At 37.7% G+C, this 24,562-nt stretch overlaps 2 protein-coding genes and 1 pseudogene across 3 annotated transcripts; 2 read left to right on the plus strand and 1 right to left on the minus strand.

The window, feature by feature from the left end:
- On the minus strand, positions 5,446-10,287 carry LOC109829058 (protein FAR1-RELATED SEQUENCE 5-like). Of its 2 annotated transcripts, none has more exons than XM_020396130.1 (4): positions 10,157-10,287; positions 7,749-9,909; positions 7,567-7,660; positions 5,446-6,284 (listed from the first exon to the last, which is right to left on the minus strand). In XM_020396130.1, exons 2-3 carry the CDS (start codon positions 9,884-9,886, stop codon positions 7,606-7,608), a joined length of 2,193 nt encoding a protein of 730 aa, XP_020251719.1. In that variant the 5' UTR covers positions 9,887-9,909; positions 10,157-10,287; the 3' UTR covers positions 5,446-6,284; positions 7,567-7,605. The 2 variants fall into 2 exon arrangements, with proteins under 2 accessions (XP_020251719.1, XP_020251718.1); XM_020396129.1 differs by lacking the exon at positions 5,446-6,284 and adding an exon at positions 6,973-7,479.
- On the plus strand, positions 14,397-16,129 carry LOC109829061 (annotated as a pseudogene).
- Positions 17,811-18,794, plus strand: LOC109829060. Its single transcript, XM_020396131.1, has one exon. The coding sequence runs from the start codon at positions 17,821-17,823 to the stop codon at positions 18,253-18,255; it is 435 nt and encodes a 144-aa protein (XP_020251720.1). The 5' UTR covers positions 17,811-17,820; the 3' UTR covers positions 18,256-18,794.

The following is a 24,562-nucleotide window of genomic DNA, read 5'->3' on the forward strand; positions in this document are numbered from 1 at the left end:
GCTTGGATAGGGGCAAGAGCCACAAGGGGAGCAAGTGCACTTGATTTCATCATCGGAGAGAGAGTATTGGATTGAGATTGACACAAGGAGAAAGAAAAGAAGGGGCAACTGCCTCATGCTTATGTTTGCAATAGATTTGCTTCTTCTTCTTCTTCTTTCTTTGTTTTGCTAGGGTAGTGAACTTGCTCTTGATAAGTTAAAAAAAACTCAGTTGAGAGAGAGAGAGAGAGAGAGAGAGAGGAGAGAGGGGGTGAGAGAGAGAGGGAATCGTGAACTAACGGACCGCACTTTTTTTTGTAGTGGCCTTTGTTTGGGGGAGAGATTGAGAGTAACCTTGGGATCAGAAAGGAGAACTCTTGGATCAGTATAGTAGTTCTTTTGAAGTTTGAACTTTTAGATTATCAGTTGTCCAGTAAAAAAATGATATGTATAATATGTAGTCGATGATTGAAAAAACAAAAGAATTATCTGATTAGAGAATTCTTTGATTAGTACGATCATTCTTAAATCTTTGTGTTTTAGTCTGATTCGAGTTTAGGAGCCCCTAGATCATGAATCTTCTTTTAGTGAATTGAATAGTTTCTTTTGGGGCCAATGATCAAAATATGACCACTCGTCCCGGCTTGATTATGATCTTTTATAATTCTTTTCTCTCTCTTTTAATTATATATATATAGTCGTATTAGAATGGAGAAGGGGTGGTTGGTATTAATGATAGCGATGGAATCGACCTTTATTCAAGCTATCTTCATGATTACGTTTCCCATCAAATAATTAAATTGATGTGTAACTTTGTCATGTATATATGTATTTTTCTCAAGGAAAATAATTTTGTCACCTACGTAGAGCTATTGAGAGACATTAAATTGATAGAATCATGTATTATTTTGAGATATGTGGAAACTATGTCAGTATGTCTTTCAATGCAAAATTATTTTGAGCTATATGGAAACTATGTCAGTATGTCTTTCAATGTAAACTTCTTTTCAAACTAAAAATATTTATAGCTGACTTTTGGACATTTATAATTCACCATGGAATTAAGGAAAACCTTGAAATCCATCAAGAGACCTTTTTGAATATATGAAGAAATAACCTTTGAATATATGAATAAGTTCGAATTCACGAAGAAGTAATAAGAAAAAAAATTTATTGGAAAGCAATACGTCTACAGTTTCCAATCCTTTTTTTAAATAGAAAAACATAATATACTCTTAAGGACTGAAATTATTAGAAGTAGAAAGTATCAAAAACTATCCTAGAAGACTCCTTATGATTGACAAAACTAATCAGTCAAACTTGAGATCAAATTTGATTCATTTCTTAACCCAAACATATCCCTACTTTAGTACTAAAAGGAGCAAAATGTCCAATATCTCTCAATACGAAGGAGACTTCGTGAATCTAAGCCTTATACGCTGAACTTTGATGGGTTTGGTTGACTCTGTCTTGTAGAGTTAGATATTTTAATATGTTATACACCAAATTTTGTCCTACAGATTGGGAGATATGGTCATTTCCTCGTATGCAAGTCCAAGATCCTTTGTGGGCGGATTCGGATCCTCTCCACTACAAAAAAAATAGTGGAAGGACCACTACATAATCACAGCCATTGATTATCTAGTTGATAGTTATGATTTTTTCTTTTAGTGCAAATTAGGAATGAGTACAATACACGGGGGTATGGTAAGTGTTAGATTTAGATTGTATCATAACCGCCTACTAAATAATCAATGCTTGAGATTAAAAGTAGTGGTCTCTCCACTATTTTTTTGTAGTGGAGAGGATCCAAATCTCATACTAAGGTATTCGGATCCTCTCCACTATAAAAAAAATAGTGGATGGACCACTACATAATCACAGCCATTGATTATCTAGTTGATAGTTATGATTTTTTCTTTTAGTGCAAATTAGGAATGAGTACAATACACGGGGGTATGGTAAGTGTTAGATTTAGATTGTATCATAACCGCCTACTAAATAATCAATGCTTGAGATTAAAAGTAGTGGTCTCTCCACTATTTTTTTGTAGTGGAGAGGATCCAAATCCTTTGTGGGCATCCATTTGAGCTTCTGTTGGCCTAACTGCTCTATGAACTCCTGTGTGATGCGTTTATATCACTCTAATAGGCAACTAGTTTTCGGTAATCCAACCGTTCCATAAACTCATCTGAATAACTAACTAGTGTCTTATAATTAAGCCTACAGCTTCGGTGCTCCATAGAGATTAGTTGGAGTAATGATGGCATATCTGTAAATAAATTCCTTAAAAATAGCTCTCACAATTCTAGGTAGATAGATTTGACGGTTATGAGGTGTTCCACACCCAAAATTGTAATTAACTAGAGTTTCAATTAGGTAAAAAGGTTATTTTAGGAAATACAATTTACAGGAGAAACAGAATTTATCATTAGTTAGAATTCTTTAATTAACTATTAAAACCGATTTTTCTCCGCACTTTCCATTAGAAGAAACGGCTCCGCCTGCAAAAATTCTCGTGATGAGAAAGAGATGAAAGGTACCATCTTCTTTTTCCTTTTTAAAAAAATTAATTATATAGTATGATCCCTTAAATTTATCATTCTTCAAATCAGTAAGCATTCGTATGTAAACATTGACGTGAGAAATTTAAGGGAGCAGATTTTTTTCTTTCCAAATGAGGATACCATTGACATGTATATACTTCATTGACTGTATAGCCTTTCTAGTTTCTTATTTTCCCCTTTTAGAGGTGAAGATTTTCTGATTAGTCAGGAATGAGGAATGAGAAATTTAAGGGAGCAGATTTTTTTCTCTCCAGTTGAAGAAAACAACTTTATTGAATTGCAACTTATACATACCCGATTGCATTGTTTATCAAATTTGAATTCGTATGTAAACAACTATAAATTTGAAGTTGTTCTGAAGTCGCATATATTCAAATCAGTTAAAGAAATCTAAGTTGCAATTCAATAAAGTTGTTTACATATAATTGCAACTTATACACACCCGATTGCATTCGTATGTATAATTTGAATAAATTTGATTTCGTATGTAAACAACTTATCCAGTTGAAGAAATCTAAGCCAAAACTGCCTTTAAATTTCTCATTCTTCAAATCAGTTCTTATGTTTTCTTTTGCATTCGTATGTAAACATCCTTCAAATCAGTTCATGTGAACAAAATACTTATTTTTCTCTCCAGTGATTTTCTCTGATATGTCCATGTTGTGTAAGAATTGCAACTCAGTTTATATGCTTTGATGTCAAGCCAAGAGGTTTAAGACTCAGAAAATGGATGATGTGGATCATCAACGAAACTCGTTTCTGCCTTTAGATTAGATTGCAAATTCTGCACATTCCTTCTCTTGGTAGGATTTCTAAGAAGAGAAGGTTATAAATTCATCTCCACGTCTGCCTTACATTTACCATAGTGAGTAATTTTGCAGCAATACAAACGGCTAAGAAATCGAAATTCACTATAATATTGAATGAACTCCAACAATGGTTTATATAATATAATGAAAGGAAAAGTTTACAGAAAATATATCTACGCTATTCTGTCTTTATTTTTATTTGAAATTTGAAGTTCCAATTACCAAATGCTAATGAAAGAGACGTGTAAGGCAAATTCTCAGGTGCCTTCTGTGTCACCCTCACCACTGTCATGCCTTTCATTTCATAATATTAGTTTGAAATCTGTTAGGAATTACGATATTGGTTTCTCATGTAACTATCATGAATGAGGAGTAGACATGAACGAAAATGCTGCCTAATCGTCGTGTTTCTAGACAAGAAAAGCTTGCTGTAGAAGTCCATATTGACATGTTAAGCTTTGTTTCCTTCTGATATGTTTGGGATGTGGTAGAAGTAAAAGAAGAAATGAAAAGGAAGGTTTAAGTTTGTCCTTCTAGCCATTGAGTCACTCACTCACAATCAAAGCCTGAGTCTGTGGTATATTTTCTTGCTTTTTAAAATCAAAGGTGACTTTGGTGGAAAGTAAACCTATTAAAAAGGAAAGGATTTTCCATTTACTAACATATTCAACAAGTAAGAATCGAACTAGACAAAAACCTATTAAAAAGGAAAGGATTTTCCATTTACTAACATATTCAACAAGTAAGAATCGAACTAGACAAAATTTCCATTTACTAACATATTCAACAAGTAAGAATCGAACTAGACAAATTAAGTGGTAACTGATAAATTTTTTTCTCTCGTTATTATCATTTTCTGGTTTTATTGTAAAAGCTAGATGTAAACATCACCATATCAGTTAACATATAAAAGTTTGTCCTTCAAATCAGTTCTTATGTTTTCTTTTGCATTCGTATGAAACCTCTTTATTTCAGTCTTCCTTCTTTAAAGTTCATATTTTTCTTTCAGAACTATATAAAAAACTCCATGGGAAAATTGTGGCCAGTTTTATTTTTAAAGTTTGACCCATGACCTTCACCATACAAAAATAGGGGCTAAATATTAAAGTGGTTTATTTAGGAGTTATAATTTTATTTTTCTTGTACTTATTTTTTATATTTAATTGAAATGCAGAAAATGTCAGAGAAGAGTCTATTGGTATTTATTGCAATCCAACAAAAATGTTCAATATCGTAAGCGGCTTAACAGATGTACAAAAACAAGCGATAGTGGATATGGGTTTGGGAGGTATTTTATATATTCCTGATATAAGAATGCGTCGTTGCCTTTGTTATTGGTTAATGATTAAGGTAAATATAGAAACACGTACAATCAAAATAAGAGATTGTGAGGTGTCACTTTCAGAAAAGGATGTCGTTTACTTGATGGGATTACGTGCTGAAGGTGATATTGTTATGCTTTGCAATGAAAGTGTTGACCCAGACATTTTGAAATATTATGTTGAACCATTCACAAAGAAAATTACAATCAGACACCTTAAAAATTGTATTAGCTCATCTGATGGAGCAGACGATCATTTTAAGAGATCTTTTGTGCTTCTATTACTGGGACTTGTGCTAACTCCTATAAATGATAAGGACTATATACCCCAATATTATCTAAACATTCTGGTTGATGTCAAAAAAATCTCTTCATACAACTGGGCTAGATTCACTCTTGACTTTTTATTTTCAAGCATTACAAGTCAGAGGAAAAAGATGTTTTGTTGGATTTGTATTAGGTGATCTGCTGCTAGTGATTTGAACATAAAATGCCTAGCTTTGTAAAGGTTCACATGTTTGCTTTTTGCCTGCGCTTTGTCTGCTGATTATTGTCTTTATGACATCCAATTGTTACTATGTGTTTAATATAATTTGAATTGTTGAAAAGGCGTTGAGTTATATTAATGAACTCTCTATGACATGAACTATATTCTTCTTAATATCATCAGAGCATCTATTTAATCTCATTTCCACTACAACAAATGCTACATGAATATTAAAACATGTCTTTCAACAGAAATAAGACAACGAAAAATATTAATCCCAATATATTTTCCCCTCAAAATATAGATATCATTAGAAGAAAGAAATTACATGGTTTCGCCTTTCTTATTGACAGCGGTCAATTTCTAAAGTGAGGCATCCCTCACTCATACAAAAGGGACTAAGAAACAAAAATACTATTACAAAAGACTTGTGAATCTCATGAAATTCCGCCACTACAAGAGTATCCTGGGAACAAATCTCCTTGGGAGGAGTTTCAGGAACCCCAACAGCATGCTCACTTCTCAACATATCAGCTGGGTCAGTCAAAACAAACTTTGTGCAAACATCAAGAGTAGGCCAACGCCATACAACTCCCCTGCTACAGTGATCCCCTGCTACAGTGATTTTTGTTATGCTAAACCGCCATCGCTACCAAGAGAAACCAATATATGCTACAGTAATTTCCAAAAATCACCACAGCCATTTCCAACAAACTAATTTCCAGCTGCAAAACCATGTCCAACAAGACCATGACCAGCAAAACAGGCTCCCAGAAAACATGTCCCAAGTCCAGGACATTGAAAACAAATCCAAGAAAACACAAGGAGCAGCTGGAAACTCCTTTTTCCAAGAGAAGAAAACCGAAAGCCATATGCCAGGAAATAGCAAATTATACATACCCGATTGCATATATGCGACTTCAGAACCAACCAATTCATATTGAATTACATAATATGCAAGTCTCCAGGAAGATGAACATCACCCATCCCCCAATCTCCACCAAAAGGAACTTGATAACAAATCGTCCAACCACTACCATAGCGGGAGAGAAGGCCACCAGCCAGTTGAAAAGCATGTGATTGTAATCTTTGATGAAAAGAGTCCGTGACTTTCCAAGCATCTGAGAATAAGAAGAATTCACATTCAGATACAATTTTTGTACCTATTTAAACAGAACCAGTTTAATGCACTAAAGCATAATGCATGTCGAAGTCCTACAAACTTGCATCCTATGTTGATGCCGGTTTCTTTCCTGAACGCTGCCGAAACAATATGAAGCAAGCAATAAAGCATACAACTAAAAGGAAGAATAGAATCAGAAGAAAGAAGAATAAGAAGCTCCAAATACCTGTATTCAAGAATCTTATCACCCTCAACCACAACAACAAAGTGCTTATTGTAACGGACCAATGCCAATGGTGACTACGCAAGCACACAAGGTGAGGAGCCAACCACCAGACCTGGTATTACTCAAAATATATATTAGGATACTATTCCGCTGCAAAATTACGCACAAAACCCATAATAAATCCATAGTTACCATGAATACCAAATATTTGCACTGCTACCTCTCCATGATTAAACACACAGCTCTTTAATTTCAAAAAAAAAAAAAGACATAAAGCACGACTAGAAAATTAATGGCATTGATACACGCAATTTTACAATGCTAGTTAACTAGCTCCAAACACAGACCATGACAATCAACTGAGTCTTATTCATTCATAGGTGCAAGTGCACGCAACGGTCCAGAATGCAAAGCAAAGCAAATCCAAGAAGCAAAGCAAAGCACCAAGGAATAATATCTGTGCCTCTGACTCTAATGGTCTCCGTTCATGTCTATTTGATTATAAGCAACACATAATTGAAAAAAAATGAAAAGAGAAGTAATAGAAAATTTATACGGATGCCTTACAAAAGGGAAAGGAAAGGTCAATGTTTCTGCAACTCCATCATCAATACCATCTTCATACTCCTAATTAAAAACTATTCCCCTCAAACAGAGTGTAGTCTAGCTAGCATTATTCCAAACACAAAAAACAGAGTGCAGAAATTGTCCAGGTACAGGAGATGAAATAACCATTCGACTTAGTACTTTAGCTGACAGCATCATCTACAAGCAATTCGTACATCAAGAACAATCCTCTCTTCCAAATCTCTTAGGGCCACCTCATTAGCCTTTTCTCTCCAGTTATCTCTTAATCTTCCCATTTCGCTCTGTTAATTCACAAATACCAATCTTGTTTCACTGCCTTCCACATTCACAAATACCAATCTTGTAATCTTTCTTGAAAAGAGTCCGACTTTCCAAGCATCTGGGAATAAGAAACATTCACATTCAGATTCAGATACAATAATAAGACATAAGATAAACCATAAGTATGTATAATAATATTACATACCTAGAATGTGCAAAGTTTTCAAGATAAAGTTGTTTCCAATCAATGCAGGTTGTTGTCTTCTTGTGACCATATTATATCAGATGGGAAATATCGCCTGTAATTGACAAAACTTAATTATTTTTTACATTTTAGATAAGAGAATATGCACAAAAATGTAATGATCATAATCTAATTAGAATTACCCAGTGTCGTTATTCACATCTTGTTTGTCAACGTTGTTTACTGAAATACTTGGACAGCTCCGAATATTATGACCTTGTTGGTTGCACATGCCACAGCGGTTAGTTCGCTTTTCACTGTATGCCTTTAATCTTTTTCTAGGTGCACCCTTCGTCTTTGCTCGGATGGGATCTAGCACGATTGTTGTATCTCCATCCTCATCTACATTTATCTCACATGTTCCATCATCTGAGTTATAATCATTACATGCTTCATATTTTTTTTCCTTCAGTTTAAATGATACTAATTTGCTATTAAGAAAATTCATAAGCTCAGAAAATTGATCTTCGGACTTAGCTGCCTTATAACACACTTGTTTTGCTAGTTTCAACAATTTTTGGTTTCTAATTGCATGATCTGAGACTTCATTCACTGTGCCATGTCTATCAGAAGCAAATCCAGCTTTAACATTTTTAGTCCACCGTGGCCAAATACAACACTCCGGAAATGATGTAATATTTAGATATTTCATTAAACAAAACATATGACTGCACGGTGTTCCTTTTGTTTCTAGTTGCAAGCATTCACATGCTAACTTGACTAACTTAGCACTTTCCCATTTACAACAAACTATTGTGCGCACCTCTGGATTTGAGTCAATTGCGATAACAAAGTTGTGATGTCCGTCTACAATGTTGTGCCCTACGATACAATAATTTTCTCCTTTTTGCATGTCAATTTGAATTAGATCAAAAATAGCAGGTGTATAAACATCAGCAACATATAACTCTAATTTTCTTGTACAAGTTCTCGGATATGGAGTAAATTGGGAGGCTTTAGAGTCATCTGCAGCCTCGTTTCGGCGAGCACCTGATACACATCTATCATAGTGATGAATCATATCAACAAGAGTCATGCCATAGTTGAGATATTTGTGCAGAATAGAATTTATACTTTCACTGCGTTGTGTGCTTCTAAGACCTAAAAAAGTATGCCCATGTAAGTAGGTAGCAGCCCATAAATATTTTTTTTCATACATTCTTAGTAGCCATTTTTTCTCTTTATTACCCATCTTATTAGCAAGAAGCTCTTTCCATTTATTTTCAAACACTTCAGCTGTATATTTTCTTGAAATAAGGTCTTGAAAGACAGCTCTAACCGAACGATTTCTTATATTGTCATATAAGTTTTTTCCTATATGCCAAGAACACAACTGATGCTTTACGTCTGGAAACTCTGTGATTATAGCTTCACGCATGGCACTATCACCGTCGGTAATGACAGACAAAGGTTCTTTTTGACACATCGCCATCTTAAATACCTTCAACAACCAAATATAGCTCGCAGTTGTCTCATTACAAACTACTCCACATCCAAATATTATTGTTCTCCGGTGATGGTTTAAACCAATAAATGGTATGAAAGGCATGGCATATTTGTTTGTTCGATAAGTACTGTCAAATAATAAAACATCACCAAAAGCTTCATAGTCAACTCTTGATTGAGAATCAGCCCAAAACAAATGTGTAAGATGGCCTTCATCATCAGTTTTATTCAAATAGAAAAAATCTACATCTTTCCTTTTTCTTTGTTCCATCATATTCAATACAGTTTGTGCATCTCCCTGTTCTATTATTCTTCGTGATATTTTATCCCACTTATTATAAATATCTTTTCTAATAAAACCAACCTTCTCATAACCTCCGTCTCTATACTCCATAAAATCCATAATTTTATTTTTAGGAATGCCACATTGTGCTAGCATATGAATTTCTTCCATTTGTACATCATCAACTCTTCGTTGAGAGCGAAGAAAGGGAACTTCATCTTGGCCTGCAAGCTCATGATTATGCATATCCCTTAAACTATAAACAAACCATCTCCGTGTTTCATTATCAAAAAAAATCTCAAGACATGCATCACAATTGCATCGGGATAATGACCGTTCTTTATATGTTCTATTTGCTCTATCCATATGCTTAGTTTCACGAATTCCTTCTTTAAAACAAACAAATTTGCGATAGTAAAGATTACCATTTTTATCATATCTCACTTTATCCCTTCGAATACTAAAACCCTTCAAATTGGCATATGAATTATAAAACTCATACCATTCATTTTCAGTGGTATAGGAATTCAGAATTATGTCCTCGTATTCCATTAAGGATGGGCCTCAGGATTCATCTGAAATGCATATTATTTAATAAGAAATTAGTAAAAAATTTAGTAATGCAGCAAAATATTAGCCCTATTAAATATTGTTCACTGATAGAAAACAATGTTCTAAAAACAAGGTTCTGAAATCATCTTCTATTTATTAACATATATAAATAAATAAATTTCTAATCAACCAAAATTTAACAAAAAATTTCATGCTAAATAACATTAACCAGTTTTTATCAACAACAATTAGTATACTCTGCAGGCGTACCTGCGAAGAATCAGGGCCGAGAACAGAATCGAACACATATGATCTTCTGCTGTCCAGGGACAAGGTATCGGCGGACAGATTGTGAACTATCCGAACCCCTTCCCTTTCACGGACCGATTGACGGCCTTATTTCACAGAACGACCCTGGGGGGGGTTGGGGGGGGGGGGGGGGGAGAGTGTTTAGAGAGAAATATTATTAAGACGGGAAAAAGGGAAGTACCTTGACGGGAGAATGAGAAGGGGCAAGCTGGGATGCAGAGTTGGGTCGTTTTCTTGGCCTGATCTCCTTGCTCTTCTTCTTCTACTGCTACTAGATTTGGGACAGAGGGGCGAGGTTGATCGGTAACTCGGCTTCTTCCTTCTCTCTCTGATTTCTTTTCTTTTTTTTTTTCTTTTTGAGGCGGAACAAAGGCGGTGATCCAGTTGCCAAATTTTTTTATTTCGTTGCGTTTAGCGGTTTGGGATAGAAAGCAGGTAGAAAATAAATTTGAAAGACTAAAATATCCTTTTGTTATGTTATCTTATTTGTTATTTTTGTTAATTTAAAATTTTAAAAAAAACTTATTTACGGAGCACCGAAGCAAACCTCAATAATTAATCATGGAATCTCAACAATCTTCAACTTGAGATGGTGAAATGAAGTTCAGTGAGATCTTTGTTATAGATTCATGTTAGAGATGTGATATATGCTACTAATGTTTACATCAATGCTTGACCTTTAGATGACTAATTTTATTCTTTTTTCCCTTTCAAATTTCTTTAGTCGGGTAAGGATATTTTGCCACCCTTTCACCTTTTTCCTTTTCCCATCTCTGTTGAACATCGTGTATCTTCTCAAATACATTACTTAAAGTCAAAAAGATACTGACACTAGAAACATCCAATTAAGACAAAATTTAACAAATAAAACATAGCTTTCTGATAAAAGGTTATCGAGAAAAGGGCGTAAAAATATCATCAAAGTTTATCTGAGTATGACCATATCCAAGGGTGATAAAAGCTTTAATCATTTGTGTAATTAGCTATATTCAAATATGCTTATATATAAGATTATTTTTATCTCAAAATTTAGGTAATAGAAAGGGTAGAGTGATCAGTTAATTAATCAATAAAAAAACAAAATTTAGAAGTTTTACATTAAAGTTAATTACATACAAATTGAGCAAGATCATAAAAAATTGGGATAATTCAATGGATTTAAACCACCGTAAATCATGCCAAACTTCTTACAGAGTTTCTTTACCTAATACAAAAGAAATTAAAATACTATTATCTACAAGATTTTTAGTTAGTATATTTAATTTACTAATATTTTTAATGAAAAATTAAAGGAGCGTGAACAGCTGGTGTGACGTGCTGATTCTAGAATAAAGCCACAGTGATCGAGAGGGAAAGCTATAATGTCGTAAACGAAGAGGGGACCAACTTGCTCACTGATATTTTTTTTTTTCAATGGAAGAATAAACAAGGAGATGACTTTATAAGAGCCTAAAGAGCTAAATAATAAAGAGGCGAAATGTAGTTTAGTGCGCAAATATTAGATTACATTGTTGAAGATTCTTCTGATGTCTATTTGTTAATATATCATAAACCTTATAGCATATATGCATGTGAAACAACCTCCCCAATCAAAGGAAGTTATGGAGGGTACTGTTATCATGTCTTTGTTGGTGTATTTGGAGCAGTCGAAACAACATCATATTCAACAATTCTCCTGTTACTCCTCTGTCTATAGCCTCTAATGCTGCTCGTTTCATATTATTCTGGACAGGTGCTTCAAGCAGCAGAAAATCTCAGCGTCTTCATAGGGCTGTTGTCGAATTGGGTATGCAGGACATAGCTAAAGCTAATGGAAGTGAAGCTCTCGGGGAAAATTTTGCTCAAGGAGATTAGCTTCTGGTTGTTTCCTCCTCTTCCAGCTTCGGTCTCTTAGTTCCAAGACTCTATGGGCATATTTACAGTTGTTTTGTACTTTTCTAAAAACTTTTCAAGATTCACTGCTTTTTGTTTATAGTGTAGTAGCAGGTTTGCTTGGAGATGGCTGCTTTATGATGGTTTCTATTGGCAACCTCTTTTTGTAGCTTTTATGAATTTTTTGTGATCTATGGTAGGTTAGGAAGCTCTGCAGCTATTTTCTGGAGGGTGATGACTAGGGTCCGCTCCCATCCGATAACATCTTCTTCGGATCCTATCCTCACCTTCTTGTTGCTTAGTCAGTTATTTGTTTTGTAAATTCTAGGCTCTTTTTCTATATATATATTTGAACAGGATATCTCACCCTGTTTCTCTGCTTCAAAAAAAATATATGCATGTGAAACAGGAATGGTAAAACAATGGTAAAACTATCAAGTCACCAGTATTAGAATATGAAATTATTATCCTCAAATTCAATAGGGACTTTCAAACCATATGACATCAATTTTCAAGAAGAACAAGAGAGGAAAAGTAGGATGGAGACCCTCCACCAGCCTCCTCACAAAAGGATGGGATTTTGGACGAAGCTGGACGAAGAGGGGAATAAAACACATGCATGGGTTGGTTAGGGAGGGAAAGGCAGCGAGATGCCCACCACTTCTGATCAGAGTCACCGGAGCCTGCATGCAGGTCCACACACGCAGCAGCTTTTGGAGGCTTATATATAGACGACCCTCCTGACTATTTTAATTTTACGAAATCCGCCTCTTGAAGTTTTTTTTCCCGTTCGACGACCTCCCAAAGCAACACACGTGTCGACGTGACGGGAGAAAAAAAAAATGAATTCACCAGTCAATCCTCAAAAAAACACCCTTTATTCTACTTACGCTTAACAGACTCATAAAGTTAGTTGTTTTTCATTTGGCAAATAGACTCTTGAGGGCAAAATTAAGAGACTAGGTGGGTCTATTTGCCACATTAGAGTTAGGAAGGGGCCTGTCTGCAATTGGGCGCAATTAACCCTAGAATAATTCTAATAAATAAGCAATTGTATCGAATAAAATTTCAATAAATATTTGCGACATCATTTACGGAAGGAAACCAAGAATTATTCAATTTCAGCTCTAACTGATCACGACGTGCATACGTTTCCTTCTCCAATCTCCATGTTAGATTTAATAAGTATATCAATATCTATGACCATTTTTCAACATTAGTCAGCGCACTTGAGATTTATAACTCTTAATAATCTAAAAAAAATGAAGTGTTTTGATGTAAAAGTATCGGGTTACTATAATTCCAGAGTATATATTAGTCATTTCAGACTGAACTCTTAGGATGAAAATGCAATAATCCAATAATTAACAGAAAACTTTAAACGATTTTAAAAGTTTTAATTATGACAGATGCAGGATATGAGCTTACATTGACTTGCTTGTAAAAGCAAATTATCTAAATCTCTTGCCATTTCACATGTAAGTTTAATCCTTTGGCTCGGAGACAAATCTTAAACTGATCTATTTATATTTATGGCTATGAGAACTAGAAAAAGAAAACATGATTGAATCATTATGGTCAATAACCCAAATTACTTTATGTTCCATTTCCTTAACGCGTAAGAACAGTGTCACATTGAGAAAATTAGAAAAAGAGTAACAAAGTTGGAATCCAGTATCCAATAGTTTAAACTTTTAAATTGATTTAAATCTAAATATTTATTTAAGGCCCATGATCTGGTAGAGGGCCTATACAATGTAGATGATTATCGACGGGCCTTCTCAGCTTTTAGCCTTTTAGTAGCATGATGAGTTCTGTAAACTCACTGTATAAAAATGAAATAATATTGTAGCAAATTAATATAAAGTTTGTCACCTTTTTCTTTTTTCTCATCCAAAGTTGGGGGAAACTTCTCTGATCATGTTGAAGTCAAACTATGTTTCGATTGTAAAAAAAGTAATACTTGTTTAACTACTTAAGCATCATACCCAATTGATTGTCATAAAACCGATATCATCATAAAACAAAGAAATATGTAAAATATCCACCTACTTATACCCTACAAGGAGATATATATTGAGTGAGATTTCTTATCATTAAGAGAGAATATAAGGTGTCTTGAAATGAAAGCCCAAAAGAATATATTCAAAGTGGTATTGTCCCGTTCATATTTCTGTCCTTAGACTTGGAGCACCATGCACACTTTTTCATTAATTAATATATTTTTCTAGAAATGTTGATCCATAGGAATCGATCTTTATTTGATTCTCCATTACAATTGCCTCATAACTTTGTTTATAAGCCTAGAAATAGCGCAATATGACTTGTGAGCAAATACTAAGGATGTGAGTATTGTGAGTGGAGAAAGAGATTGAAGAGTAGAGATCTAGAGAGAGAGAGAGAGAGAGAGAGAGAGAGAGAGAGAGAGAGAGAGAGAGATCTAGAGAGAGAGAGAGAATGGGTTGCTATCCTCTCAAGGAGTTGATGGCTAGAGCACTAGGGAAGTGTAATGGTAAGCGATTAATAATTTCTCTTGTTCATCTTTGTTATGCATGTCTATTTCTTACATCTCTACGTGAAGTTTATTAGGGCTAGATTGCTTGATTTAAATCAAGTAAGTAGCTTTTCACTATATATAAGAGTTTAGGGATACTATAACTTTGTTTATAAAATATTTGGCTAATCTAATTTTATTTTCAACCCAATATTTCTAGTAAGTATTATATAAGCTTACAACACGAAATAAATGATTTGTCGAACCTAACAAGTATGTTTTTCGTGTATGGAGATTGGGGGCTAATATGCGAACTTATCTCCGATAGAGGAATTAAGTAGGACTTATTAAGTTATTAATTCTTAAATTAAAAAAAAATGAATACTTTGTAAGTGATTCATTAAATTTCCATCACTCAATAAACACTAAAATTAATGATTGCATTTATACAAAGAAATTCAGTAGACATACTCTCACTATATGATCTACGTGGAAATAAAATAAAAATAGAGATGAATAATGTGTGAACAAATTAAACTGCAAAATTCTCTTGAATCTTTATGATAAGTTGAGCATCCTATATCTCTAGATATAGTGTTCATCTACTCCTAACTCATTATTCTCAAACTATATAAGTTAATTTGTCATTGATTAATTAGTAACAAGTTTCCAACTGTACCCATTACAATTTCTTTTATTCATTTTTTTTTGTGATTTTAGGCAAGGGGAAAAGAAGAGCAACAAATAGAATGATGTACTCACCCCCATCACCCGTGTACTCGCAGAAAAGAGCAACAGTGGTAAAATCCGTAAATTTCGGCAACCAAAACCCTATTTACGTAATCCCCCCTCAAACCGAACCGGTTCGGAGCCATTGTCCCTCAGTTCATACCCACTACTCCGCTCCACCAGTTCAAAGTCACCATCCCGGTCCAGCAGTCCAAAACCACTATTCCGATCATCCGCCGGTTCAATCCCGTAATCCTGAACCAACAACACCCCATGTACCTAATGGTCCAAGCCCTTCACAGGAAAACCAAGGCACTAAACCAAAAAGAAAAGGAAAGAAAAAAACCAGGTTCGCTCCTGAACCCGATATCCAAAAGAACAACCTCCACACTAATCCGGTCCAACATGAATCGATCCCAAACTGTCATGGTCCGATCCATCAAGAACCATGTGGTTTGGGTCCGAGGCTCCGTCACCGTTACCAAGATGGGAGCACGGAACAAGGCGTCATGAATATTTTAGTGGGGAGTATTGTTACTATCCAACCCCCATTCGCGAAGGTATCTACAGCATTGCCACCGATCCGCATCGACTTACCACTATATTCAGTGAGGAGAACCCCAACGCTTGTACTATTTCTTGAGGTTGATATAATATTTGCTTTGGTATTTTTTCCGGATTTCTATAGGTTGGAATCGGATACTTTTAGTCATGATAGGAGATCTCGCAATGTTAGCGTGTTTGGCTTTTGTGTCCAGGGATATTTGCTCGTTTGTAAAAATCTGGCTTTAGGAATTTTACATTCGTAACTTGAAGGAAATAAAGCTCTATTTTTTTTAGTGGTCACTGGAGATCCATGCCTCGATTTGCCATCTCAGTTTTAATTATTGGTAATTGTTTTTTTTCTGAAACTTGATTATTAAGAAATAGAGATATGTCAAAATGAGAGGAATTGGAGCTATTAGCTATATAATCAATTAAAAGAGTTGATCTGTTTTTTTTTTGGCAAATACAGTAGCAAGATAGTTGTATAGTGCCATAATGGATATGCTTTTCGGGGGTAAAAGCGACATTTCCCAAAGTTTTGGTGATTATCTCAAAGCAGGCCACCCTATCTGGGTTTAAAAGCGAACCGCCCCGGCCCACTTGCAGCTCACAAATACTGGATTCTTCTTTGCTTCGAAGCCTCCCCATCTCCTCACAATCACCAAACCAACCAACATTTCCACCAAAATGCCATGGCCCTCAAAACAAACCATAATTCCTAAATTACCAAACATGTTATATCTACTCCATCATCATCGATCCAACGGTCCCAATTAAAAGATCACATCCTAACTTTTGGGCCTCCAATGGGCCCATCATCCACTTTCTAACCCCCCAAGTTATGAGTCCGTGATGAGTGTGTAATCGTTAAGAAGTCTTTGGTGGTTTTATTCTAAATGGCTTTCAACTTTGGTTTGCAGGGTGCTTCTTTCTTGACTTGGAAGGAAGACTTTGACCGGCTACTCCAAACCCTAGCCGGTTAGCAATTCTCTAGACTAGAGGCTTGATGGCAAAAGCTATCTTTAAGATTTTCTTTTAAAAAACCCAGACAACAAGGTAACATATAGTACATTTAAACTTGATAGTTATGCTGATATAATATTCTTTTATATACTTCCTTTGCTATTATTTACTAATGCCTGAACTTGATGATCAAATGAAATTTTTTTTTTAATTTTTTAAAATTTTTTTAATTTTAATTTTAATTTATTTCTATTTTTTGAGCTGGGGTATTTGGCTAATATATGGGAGTGAGGACGAGTGGGTTAGGTGATTTTCGGTGAATTTGAGAGCGACTAGGTGTAATTTAGTTTTTGGGTGGACTGAGTCAATGCCACCGAGGACCCGAACCGAGTCAAGCATGACTAAATAATACAGACAATGCCCTTCTTAATTATCAAATCTATGATATTGCCCTTGCTGATTTTGTAAACTATATGGTGACGGTAACGGTTCCTCAAAACTTAATGTAAGAAGCATTAGCACCTCATCCAATGATGATATCAAAAATCTTTAACTGTTTTTAAAATTTTAATGTACAGCCACATAAGTTGAAACAGTCATTAAATCAAACATAAACTAGTGAAAGTGAAACATATATATTTTTAGCAGTACAATTTAGAACTTAAACCAAACACAAATTATTACTCATGCTTATGTTATGTTAGGGAATTATCTCTAAATTACGTAACGCCAATCACATCAAATCTAAATTACGGAATTTAGAGCCAAAACCTCTTGCTATATGAATTCCGTGACTTTATCAACTATAAACCACAATGTCAGTTCCGTAATTTAGAGTCGACGTCCTGCTACGTCCTCAAAATACCCTCCAACTTCTTCCACTTAAATCTCCCTCTTCGGTAGCAAGCAACGCAACCTAGCTAGGCACAACAAATCCTCCACAACAACAAACAAACAAATTAACAAGCCCCCAACACAATCTAGCTTACTGCTCTCTCTCTCTCTCTCTCTCTCTCTCTACATGGCAAGACATCTTCAATCTCACCACCACCTCCCCTCTCTCCTCTCCTCCGCCTCGCCACCTCTCCTCCTCCTCCTCCTCCTCGTTGCCGCCATCGCCTCCATAATCCTCTCCCTATGCACCACCAAGAAACACACAAATATCTCCAAGTTAAGGAGCAAGCTCCCCTCTCCTCCACCACCATCTTCAACCTCCGATCGCAAGCTCGTCGGCAAGCTTAGTGGCATGGGGAGCAAGGCCATGGTGGTCGCCAAGATGGTCTCTTGGACGAGGGGAGGTGACCGCGAGGAGGAGGAGGAGGCGGCGGTGTGGAGGAAGTCGATACTGATGGGGGAGAAGTGCCGGCCGTTGAATTTTTCCGGGAAGATAGTGTATGATGAGGAGGGGAACGAGGTGAAGGAGGCGCAGGAGAGGGTGGCTGGTGGAGGGAAGTAGCCCTAGGCGACTCCAGTATTGAAAAGGCTTGATGATGATGTGTGTGTCTGTGTTTTTTCTTTAATTATAATTTCCTCCTTTTGTTTGTTGTAGTTTTTGCGTTTGATTTTTAACTTTGAGTAGAGACCTAATTACGAAGTTTTGGGGCAATTTTTCCATAAAAGAGAAAGTACCGTTGTTATATAAAGGGATTCTCTCATATAAAATGGCATGGTTGATGTGAACACGTGAAATGCTAGTGGGGGCCACAAAACACAAACATCGTGAAATGATCACATTGCTGCGTGAGGAAAGCCACGTGAAGAGATGTTGACGCGTGAAAAGGAGATTTCATGAAATCGGGTCGGGTTAGTTGTATGTTTGGCCTGGTTCTTTCGAAGGTTGCAGGTATTTATATCTTGGCTTCGTAACCTAGGTAGGCGTGCGAAGGAGGGGAGTTTAGTCGGCTTTTTTCTTTTCCTTTGGCGGCTGCGCAGGTGCAATTGAGGCGGCTGCAGTGCTAAGGCAAAGGGGAGAGAGAGAAAAAGGCGGCTGTGGATTTTTTCTTGGGCTTCGTGCAGAGGAGAAAAATCCTATTTGGTGGCTGTTTTGTGAGAGATTAGAGAGTTAGTTTGAGGATTTAGTTTGAGAGCTTTTGAGAGAGATAATTGTGTGAGGGTTTAGATTGAGTGTTTGTAAACCCTAGTTGTATTATCTCCCCTCTATTAGAGTAGATCCCCCTCCTTGCCCCGTGGACGTAGGCAGTTTGCCGAACCACGTAAAAATTGATTGTTTGAGTTTATGGCCATTGTAATAGTTATTAGGATCCCGCGACGCGCAGTCCTAGAGCTGACGAGAGGAAGAGCTAATATCCCACTTTGATGAGATATTAGGCTTCAGATTCTTGTTCCCTTTGAGAAACAAGAATTCTTATCGATCTTTCTCTCTTATTGTGCACCAGAAACTCTGCCGAAATTTCCGCTGCGCACAACAAGTGGTATCAGAGCTCGGGCTACGCTTGGGCTATTTGGAGGAGTAGATCAATTTGGAGGCTCGTCCAGGGCTTCGTTTGGTGATAAAGGTGGGATCTTTTGGTAAAGACTTTATCTTTTCAGTTTTGGGTCTATTCTTTGTTCGTTGGTGCGTAAGATGTCGGGGAAAGAAGGTGCTTCGGGTGTCGAGGGTGGTGCTTCTGGCGCGAAGACTATTCAGAGTTTGAATATCTACTCTATGAAGATAGATGTGGAGAAGTTTAATGGCACAAACAATTTTGGATTATGGAGATGCGAGGTTTTGGATGCGCTGAACGCGCAGAATTTGGAGGATACCTTGGAGTTAGATGGCAAGCCAGATAACATTGAAGAGAAGGTTTGGAAGAAGATGAATCGAACGGCGTGTGGTGTGATTAGGTCTTGTTTGACTCAAGATCTAAAATATGATGTGATGAATGAGACTTCTGCGAAGAAGATTTGGGAGATTCTCGAAAGCAAGTATTTGACCAAGAGTGTGGAAAATCGCTTGCATTTGAAGAGGAGACTTTATCGTTTCCAGTTGAAGAAGGGAACCTCCATTAGAGATCACATGAACCACTACACAAAGCTTCTTGCGGATTTGGCGAATGTGGATGTCAAGATTGAAGATGAGGACAAGGCGTTGCTGTTGTTGAGTTACTTGCCCGACGATGAATATAAGGCCTTCGTTCTTACTCTGATTAATGGGAAGGCATCACTTTCGTATAGTGAGGTCACTGCTGCACTTGTGAATTATCAACTTCGAAAGAAGGATAAGGAGGCTTCAGTTGAGCCGGTAGCAGAGGCGTTGGCCGCAAGAGGGAAGGGTCCAAACCGAAAGAATTGGAAGTCACAGTCTAGAGTAGGAAAAGATCAGTGTGCTTGGTGCAAGGAGACTGGTCATTGGAAGAAAGGTTGCCCAAAGATCGACGAATGGATGAAGAATAAGCAGAAGGGAAAAGGGAAGCAACCATCATCAGAAGCAAACATCGTATCGGATGGTAATAATTCTGACTCTTCTATTTATTCGCTTGCTATCAGTCCTACAGATAGCTATTCGGATGAATCTGAATGGATGTTAGATAGTAGTGCGACCTATCATGTGTGCCCTAGAAGGGAATGGTTCTCCAGTTTTGAGAAGCTGGTGGATAGTGGTGTGGTATACATGGCTGATAATCGTGCATGCCAGATCCTTGGGATAGGAAGAATTCGCATAAAAATGTTTGACGGGATTGTTAGGGAGTCAAATGATGTGAGATATATTTCTTCTTTGAGGAAGAACTTGATCTCAATTGGAGCTTTGGTTGGAGAGAGTCTGAATGTTCAAATTGAGGACACGGTTCTCAAGATTGTGGAAGACTCTCGGATTGTGATGAAGGGCGTCAGGAGAAATAACATGTATTACTTGACTGGAGGTATAGTGGCAGGTGGAGAGCTGACGACTTCTGTTGATTCGACTAGACTGCGGTATTTGGGGCTTGGCCATTCCAGTATTGATTCCTCGCATAGATTGAAAGAGGGTGCGAAGACCTGCAGTTTGAAGTCCAGTGATCATGTTGATGTGAGCAAGAAGACCGAGGTGAAATGTGGCACATCTATTCACCGTGCTAAGGGTCGTTCTGGAGGAGTTCACGTGGATGTTTGGGGGCCTTCCAAGGAGGCATCATTGGGAGGTAATAGGCGTTTGGTTTCCTTTGTTGGTGGCTGTTCTAGGCGTGTTTGGGTTGCAACCAAATCCCCTTTGGAGAAAGTCCTAGTAGTATCCAACAGATTGAAGAAGTGTGTAATAGACAGAAAGGTGAAGGTACTCCATTCTGGTGGGAGGTACAAGATGGACCTATTTCTGTATTAGAGCCGAGCTCACGGCATTTCGAGAAACTTCGTTGGAAAGGAAATCTTGGGGCAACTAAATAGGGTGACAAATTTGGAGAACAGTGCCTTACTGGAGGAGGATCGGTGTTTTTGGTCGAGCAATGGTTTGCAGAAGAGTTTCTGGACAGAGGCTTCGATATATTTGGGTCATCCTATTAAAGAGTTGTCAACTGCTGTGATTAGAGGTAAAAATCCATTGGAAGATAGGTCCGGTAGTGTCACTTTGGTTGAGGCTTCGATGAGAAAGCCAATTGACTCTCAGCAGGTGGAGAGTTTTGGACAAACCTTAGAGGTATCGCAGCGGGTGGAGAGTGATGCTACTCCACATTAGGTGAAGATTACTCCAGATCATACTGCATCATTTGGGATTGTTTGTGGAAAATTTTGCAGTAAAAGAAACGAAGGAAAATTGATTTGTATTCCTTTAATTTCAGTTACAATTGGATTTCCTGATTACAAAAGAGAAGAGAATGAATTTGATTCTCCCCTTTGTTTAATTCTGGGTTCTTCACGGTGACGATGAGATGCCTCCCTCGATTGCTCGCGTCGAGTTTGCTTCTCGTTGACGATCCGACGTCTTGTTTCACTGGAACATGATCTTCTCCTCACGATTTGACGTTGTGGAGAACTTGCGTGGCAAGTTTGAAACTCTGGACGAGTTGATAACTCTGAATGAATTGGAAACTCTTGAAAAAGAGTTGATTTGAACCGAGAATCGGTTCTCAAGCCAAGGATGAAGAAGCTCTTGTTGCAGATCTCCCAAGCTCCAGAAATGCTCTAAGGATCCTGTTGACGAGTTCAAACGCAGTGTTTGGAAGCTCAGACGCAGCAATTTGGAAGCTGCGTTGGCATCTTGTTGAAAGCTGCGTTTGACAGCTTGGGAGCTGCGTTTGGCGGCAGGTGAAAGCTGCGTTGATAGCTTTCGGAGACTGCGTTTGTGGCCGAACATGAACTGCGTTTGCAGCTTTTGGAGCTGCGTTTGCAGCTTTTGGAGCTGCGTTTGCAGCTTTTAGAGCTGCGTTTGAGCTGTGCTTGGAGCTGCGTTGAGCTGCGTTCGTGGCTATGAACGCGATGCGTCTTGATGCTGGTGTGCGGGGAGGACTTCCACAGTTTGATTTGAAGAGACCGTCGATTTGTAGTCTCTTTCTGTCGAAGCGTTGCGAAGATCGTCATTTTGTAATCTTTGCTTTAGCTCTCTGATATATGAGAGTCGTCAGATTGTAACTCTCGATGTTGATTGTGAAGGCTGTTGAACTAGAGCTCTCATCGGTTGTCGTGAAGGTCGTCAGATTGTAACCTTTAGCGATCTACGTGAAAGTCTTCAAATTGTAACCTTCTGAAAGTCGTCAGAGTGTAACTTCCATCATCGGTGTTTGATGGAGATCAGCTATCTATTGTGATTTTTAGATAGCCTACAGGGATTCCAGCTGAGGTGACACAGTTAAGGGATCAATTTGTTTTGGATGCAGATGATGAGTTGGGTTTTGATTCGAATGCAGCTGACAGACATAGTTTGGATATGGCTATTGGTTCACCTCGGGTGGAGGTGTTTGAGGCCATTGGAGGGCAGAGTTGATGATATTGGAGAAGGGTTGCGAACTCTTCTATTGGTTTGAGGTCGTTCGCGGCCAGTTGGGTGAACTACGTTCGGCTTGATTCCTTGGGCAAGAGGATACGTAGGCAGTCTTTATGATGCAGCCGGGTTGGATTTTGATGGGGGTGAGATCGATTTGGTGATTTGATACCGACATTTGGAGAGTGTTAGCACTCTCATTTGGATTCTCGACTTGTTATGGATTGAGTCCTTTGTCGTGAATTGTTTCACTTCGTACTGGACACAACAAGTGAGATATTTGGTTTGGTTGGTGTCGACTCAGTTTTGGGAAAACTTCACCGAGGTGGAGAATTGTGAACACGTGAAATGCTAGTGGGGGCCACAAAACACAAACAGCGTGAAATGATCACATTGCTGCGTGAGGAAAGCCACGTGAAGAGATGTTGACGCGTGAAAAGGAGATTTCATGAAATCGGGTCGGGTTAGTTGTATGTTTGGCCTGGTTCTTTAGAAGGTTGCAGCTATTTATATCTTGGCTTCGTAACCTAGGTAGGCGTGCGAAGGAGGGGAGTTTAGTCGGCTTTTTTCTTTTTCTTTGGCGGCTGCGCAGGTGCAATTGAGGCGGCTGCAGAGCTAAGGCAAAGGGGAGAGAGAGAAAAAAGGTGGTTGTGGATTTTTTCTTGGGCTTCGTGCAGAGGAGAAAAATCCTATTTGGTGGCTGTTTTGTGAGAGATTAGAGAGTTAGTTTGAGGGTTTAGTTTGAGAGATTGCGTAAAATTGGTTGTTTGAGTTTGTGGCCATTGTAATAGTTTTTAGGATCCCTCGACGCGCAGTCCTAGAGCTGACGAGAGGAAGAGCTAATATCCCACTTTGATGAGATATTAGGCTTCAGATTCTTGTTCCCTTTGAGAAACAAGAATTCTTATCGATCTTTCTCTCTTATTGTGTACCAGAAACTCTGCCGAAATTTTCGCTGCGCACAACAGTTGAATCCCAGTTAGGTGAACAAAGAAAAAGAGGACGCTTTGACCAGTATTCTTTCACTTTATTATATATGAGAGAATATTCTTATGTGATTGCCCATTAATCGCTTTTATAAAACTGCTATGAATTTTGCAGTGGTTTTAAAAATGCATGTTGTTGATGTCTGAAATCACACAGTCGATGAGAGATGTCCGTGGATGACGAAGAATGAGAGGATGAGAGATGTGGCCGACTCCTCCTCCGACTTTATGCCCGATCATTGTACTGGAATTTCTGATCCTGCTACATAAATAAGGAGAACGAACCCGTAAGAGGGCGGGGCTTGTTTCCCCCATGGTACTTACGACGGTCAAGTCAGCTGGTGAGCTTGAGTGGGGTTTGAGGGAGAGTCCCGGGACCATTGAGGTCTTTTTCAGGGGGTACTCTTTTAGAGGTACTAGTAAAGAGAGAATAGATCCCTTGTGAGAAATATTCCTCCGAATTTTATCAAGGCCCGGTCTCTTAGTAGAGTTAAGATTAAAAGAGAAAAGCATAGAGTAGCAAAAATTGAACCTCTCATCCTTACCCTCCTTCCTCCTTTTTATAGTCCTTCGCCTCTGAGATTCTAACCATTGGCTTTGACTACGCACATGGGGGCGGTGGTGGGATGAGTAGACGGGATGTTGAATCATTCTCAGCTTTACAGATGTCGACCGACGATTGGAAGGAAAGTCATTCGAGCACAGGAGAGGATATCTCCAACGTATCCTGGATTTTAACAGATGAGGCATGGCGGAAGATAGGTTGGTTGTTTAGTTATTCTTTGCTTTACATATGTCGGCTGACGGTTGGAAGGGAAGTCATTCGAGCAGATATCTTAGTGATATCTGGGAAACGACTTATGAGCAGAGTTGAAATCTTGATGGGA

This window comes from Asparagus officinalis, chromosome 1 (assembly GCF_001876935.1).
Source record: "Asparagus officinalis chromosome 1, Aspof.V1, whole genome shotgun sequence".
Classification (NCBI taxonomy): domain Eukaryota; kingdom Viridiplantae; phylum Streptophyta; class Magnoliopsida; order Asparagales; family Asparagaceae; genus Asparagus; species Asparagus officinalis.